This window comes from Meriones unguiculatus, chromosome 19 (assembly GCF_030254825.1).
Source record: "Meriones unguiculatus strain TT.TT164.6M chromosome 19, Bangor_MerUng_6.1, whole genome shotgun sequence".
NCBI lineage: Eukaryota > Metazoa > Chordata > Mammalia > Rodentia > Muridae > Meriones > Meriones unguiculatus.
This window is the reverse complement of record NC_083366.1, coordinates 61,537,817-61,560,318: the sequence shown is the minus strand read 5'-3', so window position 1 is coordinate 61,560,318 and position 22,502 is coordinate 61,537,817. Positions and strand designations below refer to the sequence as shown.

Here is a 22,502-nt window from a genome sequence, read left to right as displayed (position 1 = left end):
GTTCTCATGGACTCTTGCCTAGTTCGCTTGATAAGTCATCTCTCTTGTCCCACCGCTAGCAGGAGAAGGCTCAAGGAAGCCAGCGTCACCACCCACAGTGGAACCTACATATCTGCCACTGCTGAAAGTTGTGCTTAGGGAAAAGTCAGAAGCTAAGACTTAAGACATCAGATCAGGTTCGGGTGGCTGAAATTTCCGTAGTGAGAGGCCTGATCACTTCTACCAGCATCTTCAACTCATAACCTGATGCTTGGGCCTTGTGCTTGGCATGTGCCATTTGTCCCTGCATGGTCAGAAGAGACGATAGCCTGGTTCTGTCATTTAAAAATGATCTATTTATTGTGTTTTAAATTATGTGTATACGTGTGTGTGTGTGTGTGTGTGTGTGTGTGTGTGTGTGTGCATGTCTGTGTGTGGGTATGTGTGCATGAGTGAAGGTAGCTATGGAGGGCAGAAGCAGGTGTGGGATCTCCTGTAGCTTGAGGCATTGTGAGCCTCCTGGCATGGGTGCAGGGGTACAAGCTCAAATCTCTGCAAGAGCCATATTGGCTTTTACCCTCTTAATTGATTATGCAATGAGCGTTTTGTTTGGTTAGTTTTGAGAGAAGGGCTTACCATGTAATCCTGGCTGGCCTCAGACTCACTATGTAGACCAGGGTGGCCTCAAATTCATAGAGATGTGCCTGTTTGTACCTCAGATGTTGGGATTAAAGGCATACATCACCACGTCCAGAAAAACGAATGTTTTTTGTTTTTTCTTTTTAAGATTTTGAAAAACATCCATATGAAACCAATAACCCATGACATTACTCATGCAAACTATCATTAGGTGCTCGGATTGATTATAAATGGTTTCTTTTCTTCCTGTATTAGTTGTCATGTTTTCCCATATCAGATTGTTGAAAAAGTTACTGGGAAAAGATGTAACTGAATATGATAGACTTATTGTCTAATTCCATAATTAAAAATGTTCTCTGTGGCTAGGCGTTGTGGTGTACACCTTTAATCCCAGCAGACAGGAGTCAGAAGCAGGTGGAACAATGTGAGTTTGAGGCCAGCCTGGTCTGCAATAATGATTTCTGGGACAGTCAGGACCGCATAGAGAGACCCTGTCTCAAAACAAAACAAAACACCCCAAATGAACAAACAAACAACCCCCCCCAACCAAAACAAAAGTTCTTTGAGGGGCTGGAGAGATGGCTCATCAGTCAAGAGCACTGGCTTTCTTTCAGAGGACCGGGATTCAATTTCCAGCACCTACATGATGACTCACAAATGTCTGTACCTCCAGTTCCAGGGAATCTCGTGCCCTCTTCTAGCCTCTGTGGGCACTGCATGCATGTGGTGTACTGATAGTACAGGCATTAAAAGCACTCATACATATAAAAGTGATTATATATATATTTACATATATATTATATGTAATATATATATATATGTATGTATTTTTTCTTTAAATACCTGCTATGTTTCTAAAAACCAGGTCAGGTCTAAACCAGGAGAAATTGAAGAACCAACCTGCCTCCATCTTAGGCTCAAAAGCCATCTCATAGTAAAGACAAATTAGGTTCTTCTCTCTTCATAAACCTCTGTTTTTCAGAGATTGGGCTATGCCCTATCTGTAACGTAAACTACAAATGGTTCTTATTGCCTGTTCCAGGAATGGCAACCAAGTCTTTGTTTCAAAGACTTAATAACCATCTGACAACCCTACCTTAAAAAAAAAAAAAAGGCTGTATGGGTACCTTGTTATGACTACCTGTTGTTATAACCACCTTGCAGTCATGTCTTTGTTTCATGGTTGTTGTGACTAACTTGGTATGTTTATGTTCTGTTCCTGCAACCCTGTCTATTTTGCCTGCAAAATCCCCCATTTGGAAACCTCCTACCCCTTAAATAACCTTGATGATCCTGAAAGGCAAAGAGGTTGAACATCAGAAGAAGAAGAAAACAGGAAACAACCTAGGAACCTGCCACAGAGGGCCTCTGAAAGGCTCTGCCCTGCAGACTATGAAAGCAGACACTGAGACTTATGGCCAACTGTTGGGCAGAGTGCATGGAATCTTATGTAAGAAGTGGGAAATAGTAAGAGCTGGAGAGGATGGGAACCCCACAAGGAGAGCAACAGAACCAGAAAATTTGAACACAGGGAACTTCCCAGAGACTCATACTCCAACCAAGGACTATTCATGGAGATAACCTAGAACCCCTGCACAGATGTAGCACATGGACAGTTCAGTGTCCAAGTGGGTTACATAGTAATGGGAAGAGGGACTGCCTCTGACATAATCTGATTGGCCTGCTCTTTGATCACTTCCCCCTGAGGGGGGAGCAGCCTTACCAGGCCACAGAAGATGACAATGCAGCCACTCCTAATGAGATTTGATAGACTAAGATCAGAAGGAAGGAGAAGAGGACCTCCCCTATCAGTGGACTTGGGGAGGGGCATGCGTGAAGAAGGGAAAGGGAGGAGGGGATTGGGAGGGGAGGAGGGAGGGGCTTGTGGGGGGATACAAAATGAATAAAGTGTAATTAATAGTAAAAAAATAAAAAAATAAAAAAAGAAAGAAATACAACTAAACCAAAGCAAAGCAAAACAAAACAAAACAAAAAACCTTGATGATATAGGTCAGTGGTCTTGCTCCTGCCATCTTTGAGACTAACAAAACGAGATGCAAAAACAAAAACAAAAACAAACAAAAAAACCAACCAACCATGTATGTGAGTAATAAGCAATAAAATGTTTGCTGCATAAGCACACAGCAAGCATCCAGTCTGGACAGGAAAGAGCTGTTGCTATAATCAAAGGTGGGTGAAAGGTAAGCTCTTCTAATGCATTTGCAATGGTTTACCTTCATTGTAACTGACTAGATTTGGAATCACATGGGGTGTGCCTGCAAAGGTGTTTCTAGAGAGTTTTAACTGAGCAAGAAAGGCCCATTTAGAATATGGATGGCACCATTCCTTAGGCTGGGGTCTTGGGTTCATGGAAAGGAGAAAGCATGGGGATGTAGTTCAGTGACAAAGCACTTTCCAGTATGTACAAGTTCTGTATTTAATCCCCAACACCACAAGAAGAATACAGAAACAGACAAAAATAAACCAAGAGAAAGCAAATCAAACACTATCTTTTACCTGTTTCCTTCTCCGCTTTCTGACTGGGAATGCAATGTGGCCACCATGATTGACTGTATCCCCTCAAACTGTGAGTCAAAATAAACCCTTTCTTAAGTTGCTTTTGTCAGGTTTTGTCACATGAGTGAATCAGTTATGAACACAATATTCTTTCTGGGTAAAAGAGTTCCTTCTGCCCACACCCCACTGCTACCAGGAAGCATCGAGTGTGGTACCCAGTCATCGCTAACCATCATCTTTCTAAATAATTCTCTTTTTTCTTTCTTTGTTTCTTCCTTTCAGTTTTTCAAGACAGGGTTCCTCCATTCAAGTCCTGGTTGTCCTGGAACTCATTCTGTAGACCAGGCTGGCCTCGAACTCAGAGATCTGCCTGCCTCTGCCTCCCGAGTGCTGGAATTAAAGGCATGTGCCACAACCGCCTGGGGTCTAAATAATTTTCTAACTCTTCAGAACAACAGAGCTTCCCCAAGGCCTGCATCTCAGCATGGCTGCCTTTCTGAACTATCCCGTGCATGCCTGAGAAAACGGAGCTGAAATTTGCAGCGTGACTGGGGAGTTGAAGTGCTAATGTCACACTCCACTTACTTAAAAAAAAAAATATTTTGGCTAGGAGCCATTAAATCATAAAGCTGAGTTAATTTAAAGTCCCGGCCTGCTCAAATACAACTGAGTCACAGTCACTTGCAGGCTCTGCCTGTGCCAAACCATATATCAAAAAGGCAATTACTTTCTATTAGGTAATTGTTATAAATTAATATCTTTACTGCCTTTACAGGGAGCTGAGTTTCTTTCCTCCTGTTCTGTTCCCGGGGGGGGGGGGGAGGAGGGGAGAAGCTAAGGCACACCTACTGAGCAGGGCTAAGTAGTTTTGCTGTCGAGAAAGGAAAGCTGAGTAGGTAGAGCAAGAGTGTCAGTGTTAGACTACTAGGGACATGTTATTGAGAAAAAAAAGTCCTTCAGGCACTGATAATAAATGAGGGTTATTCTTTATTAATGGGACTGTTGCCTTGGCAACTTCCAGCTCACAGGAGTATTTATATCAGCCCAGCGAATGGTTCTGACACCAAGGAACGGCTCTCGTGTGCTGCCCTTTTCTGTACTCATCTCTGGAATCTTCTCTTACGTATCTCAGCTGGACTTCTGGTCTCAGCTAGGGTGACCTCAACATCCTGGCAACACCACTCCAAATGCATCTTCTCCAACCCCAAAGGGGCAATTTAAACAAACTTCTTGGTACATGGAACAGATCAAAGGTAGCTCTGATAAATGGCTTTTCTTTTGCAAAGAGGAGTGATTTACACTCTTTGTTTTTAATTTTCCTGAATACTCAGGAGAATTTGGCAACATGTTTTTAAACATCCAGCATCATGATATATTAGTTTGCATTCAAATCACGCACTGTTTCCATAAAACTTTTATTTCATTATCACCAAACAGCCTAGTGCATTTAAGTCATGTGAGAGCATGGGTTAAAACGACAAGGAGTGGAGGCAGGGAGACTCCAGCAACCGTGGTCCTTGACATTGGCTTATTATTTCCAGTGACAGGAGTCACCCTGGAGGGGAGAGGGGTACAACTATAAAGTAATCTTTGTGAAAGGGTACCCACTGCAATTTGGTCAAATGTTACAGATGCAGAGGGCCACAGGGAAGCTGGCAAGGGACTGGGGGTGTGTAATTTAAGAGGGCCCCTTTCCCTCAGGTCACATTGTAGGCCTGGTTTATAGGTCTCAACCTGCATTTTTTTTATACACATTCATGTGCCTATTCCCAACTGTGTCTGTTCAAATCACTTGTGGTGTAACCATGCAACAAAATATTATGCAGTCATAACAAATGATAGTATAGGCAGATTTTTATGTGCTGACATAGAAAGAGGTCCGGAACATATGGCCTATGCGAAATAAGCAGAGTATGAAAACATTATATACAGTAAAGTCTGCAACTGCAACAGACACCAGTAAAGAAAGAGTTAAAATCAGTGAGTGTCTCTCAGGACCCGGGGACAGCAAAGGGAAGAAAACACCATTGTGTGTTTCAGCCTGCTTGCTTTTCTGACAGGCAGGAATATTGTTACCAGTCTGTTTTCTAAACAGAACCGTGCTCCCAAATTAACTTCACTTTCAGACCCAATTGTTGGGTAGTTTGGCCCCTCTCCAAATTCTCTCACTTGTTTTCCTAATACTTAAGGAATCAAAATATGTTACCAACATCTTTAGACCAATCCTTTTGACTTGGGAAGCTATCAATGGTTTCATGGTCGATGGCTTTTAGAGCCGTACAAGTGAAGGATGCTTGGTTGCTTAAAAACCGCAAAGAAAAGTCAGAGGCGATTAAACACTCATTCTAGAATGTACTATGGCTCTAAGCATTATCCTTTCACTTGGTGTTATTTAAACCATATTCTCTGTCTCTTTCTGTGTGTGCACACCAGAGGCCATCCTCAGGTGTCATTTCTCAGGCTCTGTCCAGCTTGCCTTTTGAGACAAATCTCTTACCGCAACCCAGGACTCTGATTAGACTATGCTGGCCGGCCAGCAAGCCCCAGGGACCTGCCTGCCTCCACTTCCCCTGCTCTAGGATTACACGAGCCTGTCACTACACTCAAGCTTTTACAAGTGTGGTGGGGATCAGACTCTTGCTGGCAAGACGTGCATTTTACCAACTGAACCATTTCCCTAGCCCTCCTTAAACCATATTCTTACCCAGCATTTCATGCATGTCCCTAAGTAGCAAGTAAGTTGTGAAGGATTAAGGCTGTGGTTGCTTGCAGAGAAGGGGGAAGGTCCTTTATTATGACAGATTGACTTAGGAGAGAGCAGGGTGACGTTGATGGGAAACCACGAACTTCAAATCCACACAGGCCTGAGCTGCACGGCAGAAACCGCGGGTTTCCCAACATCCTGAGCCTCAGTTGTGTTATCACAAAAGCTACCTTCCTTAGGAGACCCTTCCTCCCAAAGATCAAGTTAAATAATGCTTGTTAACAGCAATGCACCGTGTCCAGACGCACAGCAGGCCTCAGCAAGGGCTGGATCCCTTTACAGTCAGTCATCCGACTCTCCAACAGAAGAAGAGCAAATGCAAGACAGAGGGATAAAGTGGATCTCTGGTGCTGAGAGCACTTAGCGAGGCATCCCGTATTGCTCACTCACCAACCAGGTCCACCAGCACCAAACCTCAGCTCTTACCGGAAACACTTGACTGTGAAAAGTTCCTTGTGGGGCTGAAGAGATGGCTCGGTGTTGAGGGGCACCAGCGGCTGCTCTTCCAGAGAACCCGGGGTTCAGTTCCCAGCACCCACATGGCAGCTTACAGCCATCTAGGGGGCCCTACACCATCACACAGACCTATTCAGGCAAAACACCAGTGCACGTGAAACAAAAATAACTAATCAAAAAAAAAGTTGAATAAGAGGAAAAAGTAGAGTTATCTTTTTTAAAAAAGAGAGAAAGAAAAAATGAAAAAGGCAAAGGAAAAAAAAAGTGCCTTGCCATAGAGACAGGCTGCCCAATCCCACAGATAGCCAGGCCCAGGGTGGTGTGCAGCTCAGGCGTATGTGCTGCATGAGGGATGTTCCCACATACAGTTTCTCTTTACTTTGTATTGCTGTTGGTGTTAGTAAACTCCCTCTCAAGCGATACACGGATTCCAGAATCCAGTTTTACAACTAACATTCTTTTCCTCCTCTTCCGGTAGCAGTCCCAAATGTTTGCTCTAAAATGTACAGACATGGATATTATTTAGAAAGCAAAAGTTTTTGTTAATCCTACCTCCAAACGATGCTCGCTGTCAGCAGCCCAGTGACTGTCCTTCGAGACTTTATTTTTAATGAGGCAAATCTCTCTGCGCATGGATCACCTCCTGCCTGAACTTCTTTTAATCCCACTCTGCTATCTGCACAAAATCTCTCTCCTTGTCCTTTTTGTCCCACTTGTAAGTTCCAAGATTTCCCTTACAACGGTTGCCAGGCATCAAAAGCGGTAACTCTCCACTCACAGAGAGAAGGAAGAGTCCAGTCTGGTAGAGAAAGCTCAAAAGAGTCCAGGCTCCCATTCAGCTGAAAGCCTACAGACTTTTCTATCAGCAGTTAAGTCTTTCTTTTTTTTTTTTTTTATTTTTTACAATTTATTCATTGTATATCCTGATTGAGCCGCCTCCCCCAACAGAACTGCCCCCAGAACTCCCTCTCCCAACCCCCATTTCTTCGCCTTTCTCTAATTAAATGAATAACCCCCTGGCTATCAGCATTCATGACAAGTGACCATTTTTCACTCAGTTACTGTCCTTTAACCAAAAGCACCGTGGGAGGGCTTCTTTCCTAGCATTCTGTCATACACAAGTGCTGTTTGGAAAATCAGGCCCTTCCTTTTAATAGCCCATCATAGCTGCATCTGTAAAAATTAAAATCTCTTATCAGAAAGAGACTTAAGAAAACCAGACAAATCAAGTTTCCAGTTACTAAATTTAGGACACTTCGAACCACCCTATTGGGTTTCTGTAAAAATCTTCAGCATCTTCCAATTCCTGTACTTAGCAAACAGGCTTGGGGCAGTGCCATCTGCACAGCACGGACAGGGCAGCCCTGTCCGTGGCCTGGCACACCGTCCATGGCTTCCATTAGGGCTCGGGGCAAGTGACTCCTGAGTTGAATTTTGGTGGAAGGGAAGCATCTGGCTGACAAGCATAGGGCATCTGCATTTGGATGTGTTAGACGATCTGCTGGATTTTCAGCTCTCTGCCGGATGTTTATGCTCATAGAAATACATGCAGCCATGGTCTCATGAAACCAGGGAGATTTGATTATTGGAAACACACAGGGAAATCCCAGCTAAAATGTTAATTTTTTAACGTATGCCTCCAGGCTCCAGGGTTCGTTCTTGCCCCATAGCTGTCCTTTTGAAAACTGACGGTATGCGTGTGTGTACATGTGTGTGTGTGTAAGCCTCTACAGATATACAAAAATCTAACTTTAAAAAAAATGTCATTGCTAATTTATGGCTTAAAAGTCTGGCCTTGATCATTTGTTTTTGACTGCTAGGCTAGACTTGGCTTAATTCAAACCATCAGCTACAGCAAATCAACCCATCCACTGATTCAATTACGTAGCAATAATTGGATTCATTCACCTAAATATTCATTTTTATGCTACTGTTTGGCAAACTCTTATTGATCACGTGTTGCAGTCACAGCTGTAGATACTGAGAGGGAACCTGCTTGCTTCCTGAATCTTTCGATAACCCCCAGCATTCAGCAAGTGGGCATGAATAATCTTATCTAACTAAAGCACCTAAAAGTCAAATATTAGTCAAGTGGCCTAATGGCTCAGGTGTGTATTCCCAGCACTTAGGAGGTTGAGGCAGGAGATCTGTCATGAGTTTGAGGTCAGGCTGTATATATGTATATGTGTGCATGTATGTATGTATGTATGTATAAGGCCCATCCTCAAAGAGTTTTATAAACTCTTTATACTACAAACACGCATGAGAAAGAAATTATTAGTCCATTGAACATCCTGTTCCATAACTAAGGTATTTATTTGATGTTTTAAAACGATTTGACGTATACATGTTAAAACACACTCACACACATTTATATTTATGAATACACATGTGAACTGTCAGATTTTAAAGTGACCCAATTATTGTCAACTTACTAATTACAACTAAGAAAGGGGAAAATATCATCAAGATCAGAGAGCAAAGTTTGCCGTTTCTCTGTGCACAGTAACAGACCTGCAGACATGTTTTCTTAGAATCAGAGAGATGCATGGACCAGGAGCCCACGGATTTGATAGGGACTGTGTTTCTTATGTGTACCGAATAAGGTATTATGAGGAATTTTTTTGCCAGAATGGTGTATGTATTCTATGAGGATGTAACAAGATTATCTCAGTGAATTAGAATATAAAGAAGTCATCACTTTAGGACAAAGCACGAACGCCATAACATCCTCTGGGCAATGACTGTGTCATTCTGAAATCCAGATAGAAGAGAACAGGGGATGTGGTTCCGTTGGTACAGAGCTTGCCTCGCATACACAGAGCCCTAGGTTCAAGCCCCAGCACTCAATAAATCAGGCAAGGTGGTATATTCTGGTAACCCCAGCACTCAGGAGGTGGAGGTAGGAGGCTAAAACATTCACGCGTAAAAAATAAGAAAGGTCAAAGCAATCCTCAGCTATTAACTGAGTTTTAGGCCAACCTAGGATACACAGACGTGGTTTCAAAAACCAAAAATCAAATAAAATAACAACAACAACAAAAAGAACAATAAAAGTAAGAAGTAAATGTTCCAGTTGCTGACATTGTTGTAGAAAGATGAAGAGAGAGAAGAGAGGAATACATAAGGGAACAGGAAAGGACACTTATTTTGTGACGCTTGTTAGTGTGACTTAAGACTTGGGGACAGGAGGCCCACAAAGAGACCAACAAAACTAAAAAAAAAAAAAAAATCTGACCCAGGGTGTCCTGCAGAGACTGATGCACAGATCAAGAACCATGCTTGGGAAGGACCTAGGCCCCCGGCTCAGATGTAGCCAATAAGCAGCTCAGTCTCCATGTGGGTTCCCGAGTAAGGGGAGTAGGGTCTGCCTCTGTCATGAACTCTGTTGCCTGCTCTTTGATCACTTCCCTCTAGTGATGCAGCCTTGCCAGGCCACAGAGGAAGAGGACCCAGGCAGTCCTGATCAGACTTGATAAGCTAGGGGCAGATGGCAGGGGAGGAGAACTCTCCCTTTCAGTGGACTAGGGGAAGAAGATAGGGGGAAGAAGGAGGGAGGAGTTGAGGGGGGGGGCTACAATCAGGACATACAATGAATAAATTGTAAAAAATAAAAAAAAAAAGACAACTGCTGATAGAAAATAATCCAATGAGAGGGTATTTTTGAGGAAAACTGGAGAAAAAAATTTTGGCTGGTAGCTGTTATGGACACTCTCCTTTAGTCCCAGCACTCAGAAGGCAGAGGCAGGCAGATCTCTGTGAGATCAGCCCAGTCTACAAAGCAAGTTCCAGGACAGCCAAGGCTACACAGAGAAACGTTGTTTTGAAACAAACAAACAAACAAACAAAAATTTGCTAGTTACCAACAAGACTTTCTTTTTATAAAAATGTTAAAAATTCATGCGTAGTCTCACTGTACATATAGACACTGTCTTGTAATGTGCATTGTAAGCATGTTGCATATAGTCTCACTATACCTCCCTCCGTCCTCTCCCACTGTCGCCCTTCCCCCTCCTATTAATTCCCTTTATTCCCCTAGACAGTTCTGCTTCTACACGTATGTACACATGCCTTTATGTGTCTCTATTAAATTAGGACCCACAAGTGAGAGAAAATAGACATCCCTTTTAATGAAATTGCCCTGATTTATCAATTATGACGGTTTACAGTTTTCTTTCAAACAACTTCCTTTTTTTTAAGGCTGCAATAAAGTCCCTCTACTCCCGTCTACATCCACCCACTCCTCTGTTGTTGTATACCTAGGTTGCTTCCATAAGTCAGTCATTGCAAATAGTGTTGCAATGAACTTCTGACCCTGGCTCAAGTGTCCATGTTGTAGACTCATTAGTCTACTTTCTTCCAGGTTCAGCTGAAGAAGTATTGCGTGACTGTTCTTTGCCTATCCACGCACACATGCATGCACACGCTGCTCACGTATGTACGCACATACACACACACCCTCCTCCCGGGCCTGCTCTGACTTTGTCCCTGTATATGTTGGCTGCTCATTTTGCTTAAGCCAGTGAAACCTAGAGGAATGGGAGAGTCAGGACTGTAAATACCACATAAGATTCCTATTGGCATCCATTGCTACACGAGGATTCGGAGCTGCAGAGACGTTAGAACCTGCCTAAGCCCCTCCCTCACCTCGATCCCTGTTTCTCTGTGAAAGATGCACATGGCCAGTTTGGACGTGTGTGGTGAGAATTTTGTAATTTTGATTTTTTTAAAGAACACAGAAATGCTATGGGAATATGTTTTTGTTGTAATCCCGGGTATGGGATATGGGGCTGCTTCAGACTGACCACAGTAGCTGACTATGGCTTCCCTTGTGCTCTGGCAGGGGTGTGATTTCACCAGCTGCAAATAGTTCCTGCAAGAGTATGACATTGGAATTCTGGGGACTCTTGAGAGGACGTAGAAATGCTAGAGCTGGAAAGGGGCTGCAGTGGCTGCTGCGGCTTCTCCTCCTCTTCCTGCTGCTGCTGTTGCTGGTTTCTGCTTTTGCAGTTTGTCAAGTGGTCATGCACAAAGAGAAGAAGGAATCGAATATCCTGACCATGAAGCTCAAATTTTCCTCAAGGAAATAGACGTCCCTAATCATTAGAAGTAGTCTAAGGGTAATGTTGCCCCCCTTTCCCTCTACCCTCCTTTCTCTCCTACCTAGTGTTGGGGGTTGGAAGGGTGGAATAAGGGTGGAGAAGGGTAGAAGAGAGTAAGGAACCCATATTGTAAAAAATCTGATTGCAGAAGTGCAGCCTGGATTTCCTCCTCCTGTGTGACCTCCTACTCACTGGATCTCCAGCTCAGCTCTGTAGAGAGCTGGGCTCTCCCTCAGATTCAGCAGTTGTGATGAGGACTCAGCTTTTCATGGTTTACTCAACCAAAGAATTCAATTGCCCCGAAACAATCTGTTACTAAAAGCAGTCCTGCCTGCACGGCTAATTTCATTGTGGAGGTTCTTCCTTTCCCAACAGAACTCATGAGTACAGGCAAAAGGGTTACGAAGGGAGCAGAAGAAACAGGCCTCACTACAGTCCCTGCACATTATTACGACTTTTTAACTTGAAAATCTGAAAACGTAGTTAATGCGTATAATATTAAAAAAAACAATGTAATTTATATTTTAAGGTTAATTTGAACATATCCCCTCAAAAAGTGACACAGTTCATGAGGCAGTGATGGCATACACCTTTAATCCCAGCATTTGGGAGGCAGAAGCAGGTGGATCTCTGAGTTCTGGGCCAGCCTTACCTACAAAGAGAGTTCCCGGATAGCCAGGGCTACACAGAGAACTCTTGTCTCAAAACACAACACAACAAAACAAAACAAAACAACCCCCCAACCCCAAACCACACAAATGAACAAACCAAAAGCAAAGAGAACCACCCAACCAGCAAACAAAAGGCAGTGACACAGTTCAAATCTATAGGCTACACCTTAACTCAAGGATAGGAAATATTGTTTTTATTCGAACGGGAGATTTAACATAAAAATAAATTGTATATGTAAACTTTCCTAAGCATAAAAATGACACTGTTGTTTAATAACGCAGTAATGATAAAGCTTCAAGGTCTACAATCTTCCCAGCCCCTCTCCTGGGTCTTACTATATAGCCCAGTCCAGCCTTGAATTCTTGATCTTCCTGCCTCACCCTCCCAAGTTCTGTGCTTCCTGCTTGGCTCTAATCTTCACGTTGGGTATAATGTGTAAGGCCAGACTGCATATTTCATGAAACAAGGTAGCTCTCCTATGACTCATAAAGCTTCCCATATCCCTTTGTTAGACATATTGAAGATAACACCATAAAATCATAAATAGAAGACTGGCTCGGAACTAGTGGGTATATAACTATCAAAAGAGGAAATCCATGTGCTTGTCTCCATCTATGGATGCCCAAGCCGACCTCTGACCCAGTTTAACACTCTTGTTGCCTAGACAGAGAAGGCAGGGGTTTGGAATTACAAATGATTATACTGGGGCTTGGTGGGGTGGCTCAGTGGGGGAAGGGGTCTCCTGCTGGAGACTTGAACTTCATCCCTGGAGCTCACAGGGGTGGAAGGAAAAACCCCACTCCATAAGTTGTCTTCTGACCTCCTCATGCTTGCAATGGCGTGCACCCACCCCCTCTAGATAAATAAGTGAATGTTAAAAAGGGGCTCGTCCCACTCGTCCGGAGGAAGAGTGCTTACCTAACATGCATGAGATCCTAGACCACCAGCACTAAAGACTGTAAGAACGCACACACAAATGCACGTACACACTCTTTGCACACACACACTTTTTGGAGAATCCATATTGTTAAGAAAAAAAAAAAACAACAAAAAACAGCCCATCAATGGCTGGTGCGGAAGTGGAGGAAGAGGTTCTTATATTGCAGGAAAGAGGCTGGTGGGAATGTGAATCGGTCTATTCCGGCCACAGTAGAAATCAGTATGGAGCTTCCTCAGAAAATTAGAAGTAGGCTTCCCTGTGACTCAGCTATCCTGCTCCTGGATATGCGGCATCTCTAAAGCCACACACCATGGAGATACCTGAAGGCCAGTGTTTACTTCAGGAGGAGTCAAGATGGAATTGGTCTAGGCGCTCATCAGTAGACGAAAGGATAAAGAAAACATGGCCTTATCCACAGAGTGGGACTCATTCAGCCATAATGAATGACAGAATTATGTGGTTTGCAGGAAAACGGATGTAACTGGAGATCATACTAAGCAAAATAGGTCAAAACCTAGGAAGGCAAATATTGTGTGTTTTCTCTTATTTGTGGATCTTAGGTTTTATAGAAGACATAAAATCAAGCATACACATGTCATGAAAGCAGAAGCAAAGTTGGGGAAATGGAGGGGATTAACAGGAGGTGGGAGAAGAGGGAGTATACTCTATGTTGATAAAATATCTTATGAAATGCGTTATTATGTACAATTAACACATGTTATTAAAAGGATAATGCATTACCAATGTCTTATTACTATTGTATTAAAGGTTCTGGGAAAGAAAATGCATTAAAGACATAAAAACTAGGGCTGGAGGGATGACTCAGTGGCTTTACAAACCCAACAACCTGAGCTTGATCCTCTGAGCCCACATGATGGAATGGGAGAGCTGATCCGAAAGCTGTCTTCTCTCTTCTACAGCCACTCTGGTTCTTGGGACCCCTGCCCTCTCCCTGAGACTGGACACTCCTTCCTCATACATGACACCCCAACACTTGCTGCTGCTTCAATTAATCAATTAATTATCCTGCTTCAATTAATCAAGTAATTATCCTGCTTCAATTAATTAATTATTCATTTATTCAGTGTGTGTGCATATGTGTGCATGTGTGTGTGTGTGTGAGAGAGAGAGACTGAGAGAGAGATTGAGAGAGAGAAAGAGGGAGAGAGGGAGAGAGTGAGCATGTCCGAGTTGGACATGTGGAGCTTAGTGGAGCTTCAAAAGTCAGTGCTCTCCTCCTCGTGTGGGTACCAGGGATTGTTTGGCTTGCCTGCAAATGCTTTTGCTCGCTGACTATCTCACTGGCCCACGCATAAGCTTTTCCTGACTGAATAATAAATACATTATTTATTTAAAAAGTTAAATTAAACTTGATTATGAAAAAGGAAAGAAGAAAAGCACTCAAGGGCTAGTTTAGCAAAAATCTCTTACCCAGACTCCTATAAACAATGCTAATTAAATTAATTGCCACCAAAGAGGGAGGAGGGGGAGGGAGTGAGGAAAGGGGGAGACTAGTTGAAAAGAAGGAGAATCAGGCAGAGTGGGGAGAAGAGATGGTATGGGGGTGGATATGGTTAAAAGACACATCCAGGTGTGCTGGTGCAAGCCTTCAGTCTCAGCACTTGGGAGGCAGAGGCAGGTGAATCTCTGTGAGTTCAAGGCCAGCCTGGTCTACATAATAAGTTCCAGGACAGCCAAGACAGAGAGACAAACAAACAAACCAAAAACCAGTATATGTACGAGTATAGAATGTCACACCGTAACCTACTGCGTATACCAGAAAGGTAAAATGACGTGTCTTTTCTCAACCTTGGCTGCACCCAGATCCCAGTTCATTAATCCAGTAGGCTATCTGGTGGCAGCTTGTTTCTGACAGACAAGGCAGTCCTGGTGGTTAGCCGTGCCTGGTGGCCTTTCCAAGATGTTCTCAGTCCAGTTTCTAAGTCCAGTCATCCCCTGGATTCACTTCCTGAAGTGAAAAACTGGCCTACTGTATTTGTTACTTTTGTCCCCATTGTGATGAGACTTTTGACAAGACAATTTCAGGAAGGAGTGGCTGGTTTCATCTCAGTTTGAGGGGATGCCATCCATCAGAGCAGGGAGCCCAGGGGCGGGTGCGTGAGGCTAGCGCTGTGTCTGTCCTCAGAAGGTGGAGGGAGATGGAGCGTGGAGCTCAGCTAACCCTTTTAACATTCAGCCTAGAACGTCAGTTCCTGGGATGCTGCTGCCTACATTCAGGGTGGGTTTTCCCTCCCTAGGCAAACTTTTCTGTAAACTCCCTCAGAGACAAGCCAACCGAGTCTCCGTGATGATTCTACATCTAGCCAAGGTAACAAGGAAAACTAACCATGCCGTACTGCCCAAGGCTAGCAGCAACTCCACAGAGCATGGGCTGCAAGTCAAAGCCTGTGACCAGAAGCCAAGTGTGTCCTCGGTACAGAATCAAAAAGTCTCTCTCCATGTTCTTGGGAAGAAATGACAACAGGCAAGTGTCTGGGTGCTCCTGAATTCTGTACCTCTGGGGCCAGCAGCGTGGTCATGACTGGGCTGGACTGGACTGTGTGACAGAGGGGAAGTGAAGACTCTGGAAGGAATTCGCACTGCCCCGAGGTCTTCACTCCCCACCCAGCTCTTACTACTCTGAGGGGATGCATACAATCATGAGGTAGGAGGTCATCTAGCCCGCCTTGGCCCTGTGTCCGACTTGTACTCTGCCACCTTGTTTCTCATGAGGAGCAAGGTCGTGGGAGCCACAGCTGCCCCAAAAGTCAAAGCAGGCTAAGGTGACAGACGGTGACTCCGGGGATCAGATTCCCAGCTGTGCTGCCAAGCCTCTGCTGTCCTTTAACCCACCCCGTGTTCCTTATTTTCTCTAGGGTATAGGTTCTTCTCTATAGAAAATAGATAGACAGGTGGGAGGAGGGAAGGGAGGGAGGGAAAAAGGCAGGGAGAAGAGAGGGGGCAGGAGAAAAAAAAGAAAGGAGGGAGAGAGAAAAGAAAATCAGAGAACGAGGGAGAAAGGAAGGACAGAAAAGGGAAGAAAAAAGAGAAAAGAGATGGAAGGAGGGAGGGGAAGGGAATAGAGGGAGAAAGAGAGGAAGAGAGAAATAAAACAGGGGAGGGAGGGCTAAAAGAAGATGTACTTGGAATGACACCCAAATGTTTTCTTATTTGAAAGTTGGGGCTGTCATTAAGAACTGTAGGGAAAGCAAAGCTGGATTCACAGCACGTGGGAGCCCCAGAATCAGGATTCCTGACAAGATGTGCAGTAACCTTACTGAAGGCATGCACTTAAAATAATTACAAAAAGAAAAAAAAAACAAAAAACAAACAAGCAGGGAAACAGAAGCTAACTGGAAGACCAGCATGGCTGAAGGAGAGGGTGAGAGAGGCCGCTCCGCCCCTCCTGGAATCTCTCTGCTAGCCAGCATGGCATGACATGAGCTCACCATTCTACAGATGACGTAGGAAGACAGCTAGCATGTTGTGTAGTGGTGAGAGACATGAGTAGTGAGGTCCTGTGGGTGTGTGCCTGTAATTCCAGCATTTGGGAGGTGGAGGAAGCAGGAACAGTTCAAAGTCAGGATCAACCACATAGCAAATTTTAGGCTACCCTGGACTACATGACACCCTGCCTCAAAACACCACCTCCAGCAACGCCGTCTACATCACACATGTGCATAGTGCTTAGTTTAATTTTACTGTATTTTGGTTTAAATTGTGATTCTCTTATTTTATGAAACAACTCATGGGAGTTTTCTCTTAAATCCATTTTAATCAAGGAAAAGAGATAAACATCCCACGAGCCCCAAACTGTTCAGAAAGGACTTGGGATTTTCAGCTGTCTTTGGCAGCTGCTTTGTGGCCACCGAGTCACTCAGCAACTGGCCTGGGATTAGCTCCATAAACTGAGAATAATGATGTCACTGACGTGGGCGTTTGTTCCTTTGTTGAGACAAGGTTTCACGTAGCCCATGCTGGCCCCTCAAGCGCCCACCCCTGCCTCCACCTCCAAAGGGTTGGGGATTGACTGTAGGCATATGTGACCAAGACGCTGGGCACAAATGCGTGTCTTTCTGCTTGCTAGAGAACACCCTACACACTGGGCTTCAGCTCTAGCTGTACAAAAGTTTTAAGAAACACAACACAAGCCAGGTGCGGTGGTACACGCCTGTAGTCCCAGCGCTCAGGGAGGCAGAGGCAGGTAGATTTCTATGAGTTCAAAGCTAGCCTGGTCTACAAAATGAGTCCAGGACAGCCAAGCCTACACAGAGAAACCCTGTCTTGAAAACAACAGCAACAACAACAAAAAAGAGAGAAACACAACCCAGCACACAAGTCACACCAGTCTGCTGTTAATGGGCCGTGTCTTCCAAAACCTTGATGATATATGGGCTCTGTTTCTGGAGGATTTTTTTCTTTCAGGGCAACAGCCGTGTTTACCCTAAAGATCTATTATAAAATTATACATTGTTTATTCTTTGAAAGGAGGCACAGGCTGTGCCCTTGTTCTCCGGTTGGAGAGTAATTTAAATAAGTCCTCTGGTTTATGTCGCATACAAGGAGGCTTAGCCAGATCTAATCTTTTCTAAACCTGTTATGTTCTTGGGTTCAGCAGAACGTCCTAATTGTCACCGTTAATTCCTCCTTTTTGTGGTCTATTCTCTCAATAGACTATTGAGTGTTCGGTAAATTAAAGCCGGCCCAGCAGCCAGCGCACGGAGACAGACGTTAAATCATGGCCTGCCTGCCTTGCTCATTATTAGTATCTGTGAAATAGCTGCTAAGCCGGGGGGCAGGACTGAACATGATACATGTGGGGATCCTTCTCAGGTTTCCATACTGCACAGTCAGGTATGCGGGGTTTTCTTTTTCTAGGCAACAGGTGTGTTCTTGGAACAAAGTGCAGTCCCCACCCCCACCCCACTTTTGGCTTGTGGGAGAGGTGGCAGCTGCAGGCTTCACTGGACGGCACAGGGCTCTCTGAGGATCCAGACCCAAACTGCTTGTTCACGTTATTAAAGTAACAGGCAGATGGGCTCTGGCTGCCTGGGCTGTTCTTTGTGTTTCAGAGCGAGGGCCTGTGTTTTCAGAAGGCAAGCGTTTCTCTCCCTCACTGCTCTCTGCCTCTCTCTTCCCTGTATTTTCCCTTCTGCCTCTCCTTTCTTTTGCTCTCCCTTGCTTTCTCCTTTCCCTCTTTTTCTTTCTTTTCTCCTCAACTCCCCTCTCCTCTCTAGCCCTTCCTCATTCCCTCTTCTTTTTTTCCTTTTTCAGTCTTTCCTTCTATTAAAAATAAACACGACACTTGTAAAGCATTCCATATTCAGCACTGAGAACATGTTTTCTTTAGAGTCACATTGTTTATAAGCTGGTGATCGGGGAGGGGAAAAATCCTTCACTCAATTCCAGTTACACGTACACCTCACTTTACTCTAAAAGGAACTTAAGGGGGGGGGGGACTGTTTACTATGCAATTAGGAGGCTCACTTTGCAAACCCTACATTTTTGAAAAACGTTGAAGCTTGAGTATGTTTGTTTCTGTTTTAAGCTTCTGGCTGGGGTTTCTGTGAGATGTTATGAGCTCTGATGTACTCTCCTACCCCAGAAACACAACGCCGGCATCAACTGAAGGTCACAAGTCTGGAATCTCGGTGACAGCGTCACCCCCAAAACTGCCTCTTTATATTGGGATGCCACTCCTTTATGTATCTAGCTCTCAGATAGACTGTGCTGACGAATATGACACCATTTTGCAGTATATACACTTTCACGGAAGCCAAGACAACCAGAAATAAAAGCGTCGGTCGGTGTAACAACAGCATGACATTCACAGTCGGTAAGGAGCCTGGGAGTGGCTGTCTCAGAATACATTTCCCTGGACCTCAGATGTCTCGAAGCCTCCCCCTTTCCACCGACAAGTATTTGGAGAGACGTATTTAATAACAGCAGAGGACACCTAGGGCGCTGCACACTGTGCTGTGACTGGCTGACCGCTTCATCACATCCCAGCCCACCGGGATGGAGACTCACCCGTCCCCCTGCGAGACCACTGCCAGGTGTTGAAGACACTATCAACAGACAAGGAGCAAAGATGGAAATGCTTTTTCCGTTCCTTTTCCTGACCTCAGACAACTTTATCCAAGCGTCAGATTTTCTGAAACCGATGCTGAAAGTGTCTTTGGCAGGATTGTCCCGATGGAGAGGCATCTACGGGGAGGCAGTTGGCATTCTCTCCTCTTAGACAGAGGAAAAGCAGCCCTGATGCTTCACTTAGCCCGAAGTTTTTAATTGGCCTGACTTGTGTTTGCACTAAGTGGATGTAAATAATGACTAAGTGCTGGGGATAAAAAAGACTTTCTGTAGCCAGCAAATCAGAGTACACACGTCCTTACAGATCTATTCCAATCCAGCCATTTCCAGATTCTTTGATTTTTTTTTTCCTTTCTCCCAGGCTATACTTGGAAAAAAGGTCACAAGAAGATAAGACACAAAAGAATTTGCATCTCTCTCTCTGTATATGTGTGTGTCTGCCTGTCTGAGTGTAGGTCATGAATCTAGTAAGGTGATCATGAAAGAAAGAAGAGATGCTAAGATTGTGAAGAGAGGGCAATGGAATCTTTGTGGCATGAAAACAGAAATTAGGGATGGTCTGAGGAAGGAAACCAGCCAGAGGGGACAGGGGTCATGGAGGAGGACAGCCGGGGAGGGGGACAAATGTGAACACAGTATAATGACACACAGGTCTGGGAGTGCCACAGTGAAACTGTTCCTTTGCACGGTAACTTAAAAAAACAGTCAGAAACAGGGCTGGAGAGATAGCTCAGCCAGTGAAGGGCTGGCCTCACCAAGGGCACCTCTGATCCCTGGCCGCCGTGTAAAGAGCCAGCCACACAGTTGTAATCCAGTGCTAGGGAGGTAGAGAAGATGATTTCTGAAGCTTACTTGCTGGCCACTCAGGGGGTTATCAGTGAGAGACCCTGTCTCAAAAACAAGGTGGATCTCACCTGAGGAAAGACATCTGGGGTTGGCCCCGCATGCATGCACACACACACCTTCATGGGCAGCCACCCACTCATGAAGGTGTGCACACACACACACACACACACACACACACACGATAAGGAACCAGCGGAAGCACGTTATCATCTTAACCATTTTGAAGCATGCATTCAGCGCTGCTAGGCTTGTGCTGCTGCAAGATTTCTGGGTTATCGTAGAATGGAAGGTTCCCGCCTCTGGCAGACTCCGTTCTATTCTCTGCCTCCATGAAGCTTGCCTCACATGTGTGAACGCCCTCCTTTCTGTGTCTAATTTATTTTCTTTATAGCACAGTGTCCTTCATTTGCCTGTCCATAGACAGGCAGTTGTTCTTTCTCTAGGCTGTGGGACTCTGGTTGTTCTGAATTTGGGTATAAAAAAATACCACCTCGAAAATCTTTTTATTTTTTATTTTTATTGCTTTTGGGTATGTGCTCAGATGTGTGATCTTATGCTTACGCTGTTTTCAGAGTATCTGCCAACCATTTTCTCTTATGGGTGTACCATTTTACATCCCTGCCAATAGAACATAGGCATTCGGATTTCGCCGCAGCCATGTCAACGCTTTCGATTTTCTGACGATAGGTACAGCCTCACAGGTGTTAGTTAACAGCCTTAAGCCTGACCCTGAGGAAGAACGGTGGCCGAGTCGACTCTGTTGGAGGATCTTTTTTAAAGTGAAGGGAATTGACCACGATCCCTCTGTTCAATGCCCTCTGTAGCTTCCTGTCACACCAAGCCCACGGGTAAGTCCTTTACTGTGACTAGCAGGTCCTGTCTGGCTCTGGTCCCACGTTCCCTCCCTAACTCACCTCCCAGCAGCCTTTTGCTCTGCTGAGAAGAGCCTGTTACAGCATCCTCCGAGTCTTTGCTATAACCCTGTCTGGACAGCTCTGCTCCATAACCACCCTCTCTCCACTAAGATCGCTGCTCAAAAGTCACCTTCTGAGATACAGGAGATACAGCCCCTATACCAACAGCCCCAATTCCAGAACTTTCCATATCATTGCCTATTTCCTTTTTTTGGTTCTACCTATAATACCTCAGTTGGTTATATAGTTATGTCTGTCATATGTCTTTTATTTCCCAACGATAAAGATAAAAGTGACGTTCTGAGGTGGGGATGGAGCAGGACTCTCTTGTCTCACTCATCTCTGAATTCCTGGTACCTTCTGATGCATGAATCAGTAGACGCTTGTTGGGCAGATAAATAAATGATTGCATAAACGAAAGGAACAATGAGCAAAGCAGACATCATTGTTCATTGGGGTTGTCTGAGGGGGCCAGGGAGTACTCACGTGGATCTCTACATCGCCAGCAAGGACTCTGCTGTTCTTCAAGAACTCGACCACCACACTGTTCAGCAGCTTGTCAAAGGCTTCCACGGATGGTGCCATGCCTGTGAAAAAGAATGGCTCCGTCAGGAATGGAAACCCCAGTGGTTTCTCAGAAAGCCGGGGGCTGGCACACCACAGGTCACGTATTACGTGGAAGTTTGACCATTGTTGCTGCTACCCTCCCTTGTTCAGTCAGTCAGTCATTCCTCCATGCACGCCATCTTCACCATGGCTCAGGAAAACCCCCTTTGCCCCATTTCCATCTTCCCCAAGAAAGACTTTCATCAACAACACCATTCTTCTCATTCCCTCCTCTGACTGTTATCTGGATTATCAGCTCAACTAGATTTAGAACTGCCAAAAGGACACACCTCTATGAATGTCCGTGAGGGCATTGCCAGAGAGGTTTGACGGAGGTGGATTGTGGGTGGCGAGACCATGGATGGGCAGGAGGCCTGACTGAATGGAAAGGAGAAATCAAGCCGAGCCAGCATTCATCTCTCTCTGCTTCCTGACTGTTCTTGCTCCTGCTCCTGCCTCTAAGACTTCCTGGCATGACAGTCTGTGCCTCAAACCATGAGCCCTCCCCTACCCCCCCCACCTGCCCTTCCTTAAGTCGGTTTTTATCAGGCCTTTGGTTACATTGCTTCCCAAGCCCATTAGGTAAGCAGGGACTTCACGGAGGTACAAGATAAGAGAACGGAAGTGCAGACAGAGCAGGCCACACAGACCAAACAAAAGGCAGATGCTCAAACGGAACTGATGCAGGTTCCTCAAAGTCACTGCCCCTTCCTCCCTGGCTTTCTCAGGCACTACACCACCCTACCTAGAGTTAGCCAGAGTCCCCAGGATTTCAGAGGGGCAGCGGGGCATGCCCAGTCATTTTCTCTCTCCTTTCCTTCCCGGGGACAGGACACAGGGGTAGAAAGAGAATGAGAATCCTTAAGGATCAATCTGTGCAGAACAATGTCAGCGATGAGCTGGGTGAGCTGAAGGGCAGCGGTTCAGCCAGCACACTCGGCTTCCTTCTCTGCTTTTTAGTCAACTGAAAAAAAAAA

At 44.8% G+C, this 22,502-nt stretch overlaps 1 protein-coding gene across 2 annotated transcripts in view; it reads right to left on the bottom strand.

Annotated features, from left to right (window-relative positions):
* The window catches only part of Cap2 (cyclase associated actin cytoskeleton regulatory protein 2), a 137,152-nt gene that overhangs the window by 93,333 nt on the left and 21,317 nt on the right, over positions 1 to 22,502 (bottom strand). Inside the window, exon 3 of one of the 2 annotated variants that reach the window (XM_021642820.2) lies at positions 21,406 to 21,506. In XM_021642820.2, coding sequence (XP_021498495.1) covers positions 21,406 to 21,506 — 101 coding nt within the window. Of the gene's footprint in view, positions 1 to 6,907; positions 7,064 to 21,405; positions 21,507 to 22,502 lie in introns of those variants that run through there. The other variant, XM_060373113.1, reaches the window with a different exon arrangement.